The sequence below is a fragment of the Lactuca serriola genome, chromosome 9 (assembly GCF_051521515.1).
Source record: "Lactuca serriola cultivar US96UC23 chromosome 9, Lser_US96UC23_V15, whole genome shotgun sequence".
Taxonomy (NCBI): domain Eukaryota; kingdom Viridiplantae; phylum Streptophyta; class Magnoliopsida; order Asterales; family Asteraceae; genus Lactuca; species Lactuca serriola.
Window position 1 is genome coordinate 51,838,209 of NC_136416.1, and position 13,398 is coordinate 51,851,606.

Sequence of the window (13,398 nt, forward strand, 5' to 3'; positions counted from 1 at the left end):
GAAATTGAATAGGATTATTGTTGGAGAGAGAAGAATGATTTATTAATTTTTTAATTGGTTAATAAATTAATTATTAATGTATGATGGATATAATATATTAGTTCGAAATCATATTGTTTAATTAATATTTAATTAGAAATTAATTTGGAATTAATTTTGGGATTAAAGGAATTAACTCAAACTGCAGGGACTAAAGGTGACAATGTTCAAAAGTTGAGTATTGAGCAATCTAGAAACTCCCTTAGAGGGATGGAATGAAATCTAGAGTGTCATAGGGTTTCATTGGGCTCTAAGGGTGCCTTGGAAGCCTTAAGGAGGAAGTTAAGGGATTAGGGTTATATAAGATACACCTGCCTTATCCTAAACCTTCCTTATCACCTATATAAACCCTAATAGGGTTGGATTTCGTCTAAGGGCACTCCAAGAGAGGCTAGGGCTGAATTTTCCACTTCCCTTATCTCTCCATAGTAAGCCTTGGTTTCTAGGTTTGTTTGTGAGCCATTAGAGGCGCGGCAATTGTGGCGCTTGCTACCAAAGTTCAAGATCTTCAAGGATTTGATTGTTATTACAATATAACAATAAAGGTATGTATCCTAACCCTAATTATATGTTAATTTCGAAAATTACATGTGCCTCCTAGGGTTTCTAGTTTCTGTATTAAATGCTTGTATGTTTAATAGTGAAAACATAGATCCTCAAATTAGGGTTGCATGCACACATAGGATGTTCTTTTGTATAAAACTCATCAATGTGCACCAGTGGCCAACATAAACCACCCGAGATTAAAATAAAAAGCATTACATAAACAAAAATAACCATATTATCAAAAGACAAAAAAAAATTGTTCTGGCGGACAACCCCCAAACTTAAAAGGGCCACGCAGGGCCAAACAATGATTAAAAATATTGTCTTTGAGACATCATCTCTGGAACATCAAAAAAGTTCAAGCACTGTTTCACACAGACGAGCCAGGGGGAGGAAAGGGTCACTTACCAAGTGAATCAGAGGAGGCACTAGCTTTAGAAGGATCATGTTCTGGAGGAACATCCTCGACATCAGGATTATTGCACAATTGGCAGAGGCTTCCCAGGTCAAGCTCACCCAAGCAGAGATACGAAGCAAAGTCCATCTCCATAAAAGCCTTCACATAGGCATGCATGGCTTGATTCAGCTCCACGATGACGCTCAACTCCCCAGGATTGAACATCCCAGTAGTCACCTGCTCTATCACCGTTTGCTTACCTCCTTCCACGCCGGCAACCACACATGTCGCTTTCATCCGCCTTACTCCAAGCGAGAACTCAGCGCTCTCGACCGCCTTGTTCACTACCTTGACAACACCCTTCTGGTGCAACCACATCATGTCATCCTCCACAACCTTCCTCCTCAGTTCTTCCGCCTCCAGCTGCCCACGCTGAGCCTCCATCTAGATCTCCAACACCTTCTTCTCATCCACCAAAGCTTCAATTCGCTAAGAAAAATGCTCCACCGACCCATCCATATTTGCCACCTTCTCCTCCAAGGATGCCTTCTCCCCGGCCAAGAGTTCATAACGCTCCTCAAATTTTCGCTTCTCCTCCTCCAGTCCCAACATTTTCATCCTTAACTCGTACCGCTCGACCCTAACAGAGGTAAGTTATGTTGAATATGAATTAACCTGGTAGAGGCGCCGAGCAACGGCCACTAAGTAAGGAGCGACCCAAGCTACCGCGTACTGGAGATTGTTGGACATGTGAGAGTTGGAGATAAGCTCCAAGGCTTCAATGGTAGCAGGAGGGAATGAATGAAGGCCCCACTCATACACAATAGGATTTTGCGTAAGAAGGGATTCTTGAGTGAGCCCCTACTCCGGGATGTAGATGGCAAGGGACGCCAAAGACAGAAAGGAAGAACACGCAACGGTATTATCCTTGGTTGAAGGCAAGGCATAATATGGATCAATTTGAAACCCACCATCTAATTCTTTCTTGGAGACACCTTCCCTGGGGTTGGTAACATCATCCGACTCTTTCTTGGGTTCACGAGGCAGTTCAGTCGCCTCTTCATTCATTCCTTCCGACAGTTTCGAAGCGTCATCATCGGGAATGTCCACCACCACGCCTGACTCCCCCAGTAGGAATTCCATGTTTTGCTTCTTACAAAGACGCCATCCAGTAGTGCTAGAACGGGTGCCTTCGGTAAGTGGTGAGTCTAACCAGGCCAACTACCGCTTGGTAGTCGAGCGGCTACCTCCATTCGCCGCCTCCTTCAACGACTCGTTCTCCGAATCAGGAGGCGGAGGATCGTCACGAGAAACCCCCTCAACAAGCGCGTCAACCAACTCCTGGTCAGGGTGTGGACCAGATCCTTGCACCATAACAACGACAGGACTAGAAAGTGTCAGATCACGATCAACACAAACCGGTGGAGGAAGTATCTGTTGGAATAGTGTCTAAGACTGCAACTATATTAGGCAAGTAATTGACCCGGTTGTGCATGGTCCTTTTGGGTTGCCTTCACCATAGCAACTTGATAGGATGATTTATTAAGAGAGAGTAAATATTATTAGTATATTATGAGAATAATATAAAGAATGATATATTGTTATTTGATTAATATAAGTCATAGAATTAATTGGAATTAATTTAGTGACTTAAAGAGATTAATTAAATAAGAGGGTATAAATTGTCAATTGTTTGATAGTTAAACTTTAGACTGTAAATCCATATAGATATGCATTGGACGGATTCTAGAAGCTAAGGATAGCTTCAAATCGTCCAAGGGGTTATCTAAGGAATGGATTTGGATAGCCTTAAGAGAAGATTATCCGATTAGGGTTTAGGTTGTAACCCTTAAGGAGTCTACAAGTATAAATAGACCCTATGGCATAAGGAAATCGGCACTTCATCTAAAGTAAGAGAACCCTGGCCGATTTCCTTCCCTCTCCTCTCTCCCAAATCATCCTCCTTGCTATTTGGTGTTTGTAAGCCATTAGAGGAGTGACAATTGTGACTCTAGAAGCTCCAAAACAACAAGATCAACAAGGAATTCAAAGGTATGATTCTAGATCTGTTTTAACATTGTTCTTATTCCTAAATAGTCATTAGAAGTCTTGGATTCAAAGCATGTTTAATTAGAAAGCCTAGATCCAAGCATTAGGGTTTTGCATGCGCACATAGGAAAGTTCTTATGGCTAAAACCCATCAGTATCTCCATCAGAGGCACTTCTTTATGCTGGCAACTGCCGTGGAACCTGCCCCACAAGACCATCTCAAAATGAATGATCCTCTCGTGACCTGTAAAAAAAACGAATCATATACATAAGGGGACCGACAAAGCCTCCGAGTTCACCTCGTCGAGATATAAACAGGGGGGAAGAGATACACGTTCACCATCCTTCTCCATGAAGAACCAATACATCATCACACGTACCCTCTAGGTGGTGCTCATACCGACTGTGGACATTATGTAGTCCTTCCAATCTTTCCCATTGAAGGAAATGGTCCTCAACGCTTGTGCCACAGTCTTGCTAACACCCCAAAGTTGAGGCATCCGATCAGAGGCACTTCTTTATGCTGGCAACTGCCGTGGAACCTGCCCCACAAGACCATCTCAAAATGAATGGTCCTCTCGTGACCTGTAAAAAAAACGAATCATATACATAAGGGGACCGACAAAGCCTCCGAGTTCACCTCGTCGAGATATAAACTAGGGGGAGAGATACACGTTCACCATCCTTCTCCATGAAGAACCAATACATCATCACACGTACCCACTAGGTGGTGCTCAGACCGACTGTGGACATTATGTAGTCCTTCCAATCTTTCCCATTGAAGGAAATGGTCCTCAACGCTTGTGCCACAGTCTTGCTAACACCCCAAAGTTGTGGCATCCGATCAGTGAAGGTGGTTCTACGAGGATAGCCAAAATCGACCAAGTTGCAATTCACCCATAACCATTTATCCTTCCAGTTCTTCTTAGGGGGGGAGGGGCTTTTGGTTTATGATGAATGCATGGATGCCCCGCCACTAAGAGAATATATGCATGCCAGACTAGGTAGAGGAGTTGAAGTAGTTCTTGAAAGCCCAAAATTAAGAAAGCACGCCCAAAGCTCGACAAGCCATCTCGAAATCAACTATTTTTTGACAGCATTAGGAGTTAGATCTTACATAGAGAAGCCATATTGGCGCACGATCTCATCAAAAAAGTCGGTTGTCGGCAATCGTAGACCCGTCTCGAAGATCGGGATGGGGAATCTGACCTTCCCTTTCGGCGGTCGAGAAATAACCACCCCTTCCAAGGATGTTGCACACCATGTTCGGGAAGAAAACCGAATCGGGCCTGCAGTCCCTCAAACTTGTGAGGCGTCGACTGGATTCCACTAGTTGGTGTCGCCATGGATTCCGATAAACAAGAACAAGATGAAAGAGAGGATAAGCAAAGTGAAGACGAAGACAATTCAAGAAGCAGTAGAGCGAAGACAAGGAAAATGTCCATGATAAGGGGAGTCTTAAATGCAAGGCGGGAAATTTGAACAGTTACAATGATGAAACCATCTGCGCAGACGGCTCCAACATATCAGTGGACGTCAAAGCCATCCCCACCGAACATATGTCTTGGTATAAGCTAGAGCAACTCAGTTACCCCAAGCTAACGTTGACGTTTACTAGCCTAGGGGACTTGTTAACGTATCCCTCTAGGAATATGTCAAAGATAACAAGACGGTTATCTAAAGGACATTCTAGATAACGAGCGCTACCCAACATAAGTGTTAGGCCTTGGCCCTCGCCTTCTCAGCCTCACATTTAAGCCCTGGCGCTCTAGCACCAAGGTCCAACTCAGAACGAGAAAATCAGGTCTATAACAAGCCAAAACACTACTAACCACTCCTCGGAGCGACAAGTGTAGCATTCAGAACGTTGCCATTCGGTAGTTATGCACCAATAGCAGGTAACCGCTAGCGGTGCACAATCTGCCAATAGGACACCTCCACATCCTGCTGGCCCAAACAAGACAAAAGGTATTGTCGGGGACATGCTCCCACAACGACAGGTACAAAAGAAACCCTTCTTCTCCAGAAGAAGGGATCGCCTCATTCTCTACCTTAAACTAAACCCTAATTCTCTCATCCAATTACTGACTAGACCGTCAGAGCTTCGCTCTGTGACCCCCTCCTAAACGACGACTGGCGTTGCTTCTTTCTTTGTTGTGATTCTCAGGCTTAACTAGGACGAAGTTACCCCCAAACGGCGTTAAGCTCGAAGCACATATCAGATATATATATATATATATATATATATATATATATATATATATATATATTAGATATAGTATCAATTAATTAAAAGTTAATCAGAAATTAATTGGAATTAATTTTGGGATTAATTAAACTAATTAAAGTTTCAAGGACTTAAGTTGTAATTATTCAAAAGTTGAACAAAGGAAGACTTCTAGAACGTTCCAGGAGTGGATGGTTTTGGAGGAGCCTAGTCAGGGTTTCTGGAAGCTTCTTGAAGATAAGGATATTGGATAATTTCTTGAATTTGAAATATTACTATTTTTATTCAAGATTAGGGTTTCCAAAGTTTTCCTATCAGTTATAAATAGGACCCCTTGGGTGCCTCTTTTTCGTCCACTCCTTCTTCCCAAGAGAATAGTTGGTTTTCTCGTCTTTCATCCTCTCTCCTCAAGTCTTCTAATTGCTAGGGTTTTGGTACAAACCATTAGAGGCACTGAGCTTTTGGTATTAGGCTTTCTGAATAAATCAAGAATTAGAACAAGGATTTATTTGCAATAACAAATCAAAGGTATGTAAACGCTAACCTGTGAATTTCAATTTCAATAGAGTTCTCGATGTTCATTGTTTATTGCTATCAATTAGAGAAAACATAAATCATTTATAGGTGAATGTTAACTTAAAGGTTAAGATTTTCGCTTCATATGTATGTTAATAACCTATAAAAGACATCAAAATCATCACATATTATATTTAATAGCTTGCATGTTGTTTCCAAATACATTTTTGTAGTATTTAAATAAGATATGCATTGCTTAATCCATATATATAAAAATATTGAAAAAAAATAACTAAGAAATATAAAAAATACATAATGTAATATATTAATATGTGAATCATAATAAATTATGGCAAAAACAATGTTGCTTGAAAATAATAGGCATGGTAAATCATTTCAATTTCATTGCTTACTAGAAACAAACAAAAGAATTATGTTGCTATTTCGTGTTTCGTATGGTCCTCTGGGCATCACTCTAGCTCATATGACCGTCGGGTATGCGTCATTGTTGGATTTCAACTATAAAACATGGGCAACAATAAGAAACAAGACCGTTAAACTTGTCCATGAACTGTGCACCGGGAACAATCTTTGACGATCAAGTTAGATCGCTAGTGTAAAGAGAGTCAACTCCATCTAGTGGGATGGAGCCAACTATGTGGAGACAAAGATGTCTTCATAAAAGAGATAAAAAGTTTAATGAGTAAAGAACACTTACCTGAAGTGTCTGTGTGTGGAGCTACTGTTTATAAGATGATAATGGAAGACTTTATTAATATTATATTAGCTAGTGTTTATTAGATCTTATGGAGGAGCTAAATCTTTTTTTATTACGCATGAATAAAGAATTATTACTTTTCCATCATGTCGTCCTTCTGTCCTTTCATGTCTATCATTCTTTGTCTATTATACATTTCATTTTGGCAAGTTATTGGCAGGTCTCGTATGTAATTGTTTTGTGTCAGACTACTGTTGTGTATGGGCTAACCTCATACACCATTCAATTGATTCTCAAGTATTTATTTCTATGAGATTTATTTCTTTTAGCAAATAGTGGAATCGATTATATTTCTCCACCTCAATTATATTTATCTACATTTTCATTCTCTATTTGAATTTCTTTTATCGGTACCAAAGACACCCTAGGTTCATTTTCTGTTTATTTATTTTGCATTTTGTATCTTAACAATATTGATCAAATCAAAACCCAACAATGATATTAAAGCTTACTAATAAAACTGTTTAAAATGTACCTTTAGTTTTTGTGTAAATCGGATTTGGAGTGTTGGATCTAAAAACCATAAAAAGGAAAGAAAGTGTATGATTGTGAAAGGGTTAACCCACACTTTTCTTTCTTTTGGTGTTACGGTGGAGCTCTTGGTAACAATTGAAATTTGGTGTGATTTGTCGATTCCAAGTTTATGTTGTTGGAAGATGTTATTAGTTGGATCGACTTGATTCGATTATCTAATACAAAACAATTGGCATTGGAAGTGATTATTATGACTATACGGTGGGTCATATGAAATTTCAGAAACATCATTTTGATACAAAGCGTATAAGAAGGGACTCGTTAACAGATTCGGTTTTTTTATTATTCTTTTAATTGGTTTGTGTCTAGGAATCGAAAACCAAAATTAGTCCGATGTCAGGTGTCATTAGTTTCAAAACCCTATTATGTGTGTTCATTTATAATAGTTGATTTTACATTCGCTTATTGCTAATATGATATATATATATATATATATATATATATATATATATATATATATATATATATATATATATATATATATATATATATATATATATATATAATATTAAGTTGTTCAAAAAAATCCATAACATTTGATGAGAACAGTTTCTTCTTACGTAAACTTTGTTCTTTAGAAAATAGCTTAGAAATTTGAAAGCTCAATAAGGTAAAATCATAACCACCTAAAAACTCAACCTATTCATTGCTCATATAAATATGGGTTGGAATAATTCATGCACATGATTCTTTCGATAATGTCCATCAAAGTAACATTAAATGGACTTCCTACCCCTATCCCTACCATCACCACCCTTAAAATTATTATTTTTTAAATTAGTCCCTTGACATTCATGTTGGTAACATGTTTGGTCCTGTATTGCTTTAAATAACATATTTGGGAACAACCTTAACTCCTTAAGTGTTAAGAAGGCCTAGTAGTGATCATGTGAGTTGTGTTCGAATAAAACAATAGATTTTCGCATTCAATGGATGTTATGATGTGAGGAAAAGTTGATTTGTTAATTTGTTATTTTTGGAGTAAAATTAATTAGAAACTGTCAAACATGATTTTAAGGTTATATGTAAAATAAGTATATAAGAATACTTAAACTTAATAATTTTGGATTATTACCTGCCTATGAATCAAAATTCGTAATGATCAATTCGAAACTCATATTCAAACATCCTTTGGTTTATAACAAAATCGTTATTTGGAGAGATCTTTAGTGTTTTTTTTTGTTGTTGATTTTTTTTAAGGAAAATAATAGTTACTCCTTAAAATATTTTTTACCATTAGGAAAGCTTTTTTTTATCAACATTGTTATTTGAAGCATATGTAGTGTAAGCTTGTAAGGTAGTTTTTGGGTCCATAGTATTTCAATATAACATTTATAAGTAATTAAACAGGCTATATGGTTAATTTTTTATCTTACATGTAAATATTGACGATTGAGTAAAAAATTATTGATGTGTAAATGAATGTACTTTTTTTTCCAAATCAACTCATGTCATTTTCATAATTTTTCTTAAGGAAACAATAAATAAATAACATAATTATAGAAATGTTGAACCAAATAAAAAATAAAAAATATTTACTACTAGCAATTATCAATGTTTGAATAGGATATTTCATAATGTATAAGAAGGTATAACCTGGCATATATGATTTTCAACATTGTTAAAAAACAATGATTACATGTATACAAAAGAATTAGATGATCATATATGATTTTCAATATTGTTAAAAAAACAATGAGTACATGAAATTTATGATTATATTACAAACATGATATGAGACGTATCAAATTTTATTTAAATATAAATAACTTGAGAAACTATTATAACCTTTTTTCAATTAAATATATTGTATATTTGTCATATGATACTGAATCATTCTTAGGCATTCCCTTGTCGAGTTTTTGTGTTTTGTATAATTAAGTCCTATTCAGTATGTTTCATTTTATTCTCCTAATTATATTACAGTTAAATATAATTATTTTAGTTAATGTGATTGTTGTACAATTTGAGTTTTTATTTTTTTATTTTTACTTTTTTTTGATGTTATTGTTATGTGCTATTTTTTGTAAAAAAAAAATATATATTACATGCGCTTACACATAATTAACAAATTATATGAGTAAACTTTATAAAATATTTTATAATGATGTTGATAAACTAATTTGTTAACTTAAAAAAAACTTCAAACTCGTCAATAATTGTAATTTGTTTGTTATGATAGATTTTTGTTAAATATAGATAGCAAAAATCTAATATGAAAGGTAAAGAAGTTATACAACAAGATTAATGATTATGGATGATCTTCTAAAGTCAATGGACAAAGTTTGTTACTTGAAGCTATAATCAAGGGACCTTTCATGTAATTTTCCAGAACATTATGTGCCTATAAACACACAAACACTCCACACCTTGATGAACTCATGAAAGCAAACATTGCACATCAAACTCTCCATTAGATTCTGAAATAATAGATATGTGCATTGCAGTGTTTGCTTGGCAAGTTCACCCTCTCTACCCTTTCCTTCTTTTGCTTAATAGAGACGAATATCATCACAGGTAAAAGAAACATTAGTATATATAGTCAGTAGTTACAAGTCTTCTAGAATTAAATGTAACTGATCCAATTAAGACTTAGAACACCAAATGTTGTTAAGGTTGAAACTCAACATTGGCTTAAAGGTACACTTTCTTCGTTTCTTTGAAATTTCGTTCTTAACAGTGAAGCTAATTAGTTCATCAAAACGACCTAGGGCTTTTCGACTGATAACATTCATTTAGATTCGAAGATCGCCAACTGTCTGTTTGCATATACGTATTGCCATTTTTTGTTCCACAATACTTTTATGTTTTATCACGAGTGCATGTCCAATTGTCCACACATCTATTTAGCTAGCACTTAAAAGGGAATAATTAACTTGTTATCATACAGATTCTAGGAAAATTAAGTAATCTAACGATTATAAATGAGTTTTTCAAAGATGATAACTTTTTTTTTTGTTTTTGGAAAATAATCACTTTTCCGGAATGTTCGGACTACTTTTTATATTCCAGAGTTTTTTTTTTCCAGTTTTTTTTCAATCAAATATCTTTTCTTTTAATTCCAAATGCTCCACTTTGTATTTGATCTTTGAATTTTGAAGTTATTTTTTTGGTTTTTTCAAAAAGAATTTGAAAGAAATATCCCTACTTATATCTGAAATTTATGTTTCGAAGTGTTTAATGTCACCATTTTCAATAAAAATGTCTGATTTTATGCATTAATATTGTATATAGTTTACATTACTATGTTTTTTTAACTTTTTGTTAGATTTAAGTAAAATGTCAAACTTTTTTTCTCGAAATTCTGGAATTGTTCATTGGATTTTAGACTTGTCTTTGAAATTTTGGAGTTTTTATTTCGACATCCGAAATAACAGTCCGGAATCCGAAATGTTGGTCCAGAATTCAGTCTGAAATGTATTTTTGTGTCAGAAAAAAAATTTGTCCAGAATGTCTATTCCGGACCAAATGGTTATTTTTTGTATATTTTCTTGTTATTTTCTTCAAATACATATTAAATAATTGTTAAGATTACTTAATTTCCCTAGATTTTATGTAATAAATTAAAATATGAAAACCAGTTTTTTTTTAATATACAATTAGATCACTTACAATTCATATGGCTACCAACAAAAAGTTGTTGTAAGCTCGTACTTACTTACCGTTTATATGTTATTCTTCTAGTCTGCTTTCTATACTATCTCCAACCTTTCATTTATTGTTGTTTATATGTTACTCTTTTTTCTTTACCATCTACCATTTTCATTTATTGTCAACTCATTCTTTACACGTATAAATGTGTTAAGGTATGTACATTAATTAGTATATTATTTTGTTGTCGTTATTATTGATGAAAGGCCAACAAAGGCGGTTGGGTGGTGGGAGGGTGGAGAGATATTGGGTGGCAGAGATGAGGTTGCCGGAGGAACATGGTTGGCTTGTACGAGGGGAGGAAGAGTGTCATTCCTTACTAACGTCTTGGAGCTTCACACTCTCCCGGAAGCCAAAACTAGAGGAGACCTTCCACTTCGTTTCTTGGAGGTTTGTTTTCCTATACTCAAATAAGAAACATATATTAATGTTATTTTTGGCGTGCTAGGTGAAAAACTAGTTATTAGCTTTTGTATCAGATGAAAAGCTAGTTGTTAGCTGAAATACTAACTGATAACTGAAAAGCTAGCTATTAAATAAAAACTAACTAGTAGCTAGAAAACTAGTTAATGAAAAATAATATTTTATAAAACTAGCTGAAAGATATAAAATGCCATAAAAAGAAATTTAAAAGAATAGGTTTCTAATTAATTAAGGGACATATTTGGAAAAAAAAATTAAAAAACTCCTAAAAAGCTTAGTGTAAGTAGTTTTTTTTTTTTTTTTTTTAAAAAAAAACTATCTTATAATACTTTTTGATTTGCCAAACATAACAACTTAAACAAGACTCAAAAAATAAGTTAGTTTATTAGCTAGTTGTGACGCGTCAAACACAACCTAAATAAGGAACCAACTATCGAGTTTCACTTAGGTAATCGTAAGTCTTTTATATATATATATATATATATATATATATATATATATATATATATATATATATATATATACTAGCCGTTTACCCGCGCAAAGCGACGGGCGACAAATAGTTTGTTTCGACAATTAATTTCTTTTCGATGGAGAATGATTATTTTCAATTCAATCATTAGTTTGTTTTAGGAAACATGTCATATTAAAAATAAAGAAATTTGATGAAATGACCAAATTATAGGGTGTTGAGTATTTATTTGGATGAAAAAATATCTGGTCAAAACCTTGGAAGAGAAGATTTATAGGAGTTTGTTTAAATTTTAATATTATTTTATTAGTGATTAGTTGTACAATTAGCTTAATGATTTGGACGTCTTAAAAAAATATTATTATTTTATTCAATCTATTTTTAGAAATAGTAGGATTTGTTTTATAAGATAGTAAAAATATATATATCTTAAACATTAATCTTATATGTACGTCTTCTAATATAAAAATTAAAGAGGATAAAGTATTGTCTACGAATATATAATTTGTCAAGTCTCATATGTGATGAACTTTACTTGTAGAGCAATAAGAGTCCAGAGGAATTTGCAAAGGAATTGGTGAAGGAGGTTCATGAGTACAATGGGTTCAACCTCATAACCCTTGACATTTCTTCAAAAACGATGTTTTATATATCAAATAGACCAAAAAGTGAACCTCCAACTGTTCAACAGGTTCAACCAGGCATCCATGTCCTCTCCAATGCCAAGCTCGACTCCCCTTGGCCAAAGGTCTCAAATTCTTAATTAGCATGCACTCTATTTTAATTTTATGCGAATCCATGAACATAAAAAGCTAGATAGGACAATTCTAACTCATTTATTTAAAAAATGAATTTAATTTGAATCATTATGATATTCTCTCAGGCTCAACGTTTGAAGTTTAATTTTAAAAAGTTGCTTAGCGCATATGATAAAGACGAAGATATACCCATGAAGGATATGATGGACAAACTAATGAGAGACACCATGAAAGCAGAAAAGAGTCAACTTCCTAATATTTGTTCCATTGATTGGGAGCATAATCTAAGCTCGATATTTGTTGAAGTAGACACCCCGTTGGTATGTATTGCATGTTTTCTAATTAAAACTTAAAGGTCGTAATAAAGTTCTTAACTTAATTAATTAAATTCAATTTTTTCATCATCAGGGTCGTTATGGGACGAGAAGCATGATTGCACTAAGTATCAAAGATACCGAAGAAGCAAGTTTTCATGAGACCTACATTGAAAGAGGATTTTGGTGGGAGAAAACCGTCGATTATTATGTTACTCCACAAGTTAAAATAAAAGATATCGTCTTCTAAGACTAAATATACGTTACAAATATTTAAAATACAGTCTTTCTCTCTATATATATCTTATATATAAAAAGGCAATTAGATATATGTTCATCCCATATGTGATCATGGATTCAAATAAATTGGAATAAATGCTTGTAAGATACTATTGTTGATGTTCTTAAGTGAATATACAAACGCAATACGTTATGGTATATTGGTATGGGCTATTATGTTTGGAAATATGGTGCCTCTTGTCATTGTTGGAATCTAGTGTAACTCAAACATTCACATGCGGATGAATAACATAATGAAACGGAATAGAGAAAAACTAAATCCAAATTGCCAAATAAAATACCAAATAAAATCAACCAAACTAAAAAATACAAGAATTTATCATGGTTCCACCATTAATGTGATGGTGTACACATCAACAAAAGAGGAGAATGGGATTTTATTAATCGGATAAAT

The 13,398-nt window shown here is 34.5% G+C and overlaps 1 protein-coding gene across 1 annotated transcript; it reads left to right on the plus strand.

Moving 5' to 3' along the window:
• Window positions 1-9,452: 9,452 nt before the first annotated feature.
• Window positions 9,453-13,170, plus strand: LOC145074391 (uncharacterized). Its single transcript, XM_079020775.1, has 5 exons — window positions 9,453-9,603; window positions 10,944-11,127; window positions 12,174-12,380; window positions 12,516-12,710; window positions 12,799-13,170. Exons 1-5 carry the CDS (start codon window positions 9,521-9,523, stop codon window positions 12,952-12,954), a joined length of 825 nt encoding a protein of 274 aa, XP_078876901.1. The 5' UTR covers window positions 9,453-9,520; the 3' UTR covers window positions 12,955-13,170.
• Window positions 13,171-13,398: the final 228 nt, after the last annotated feature.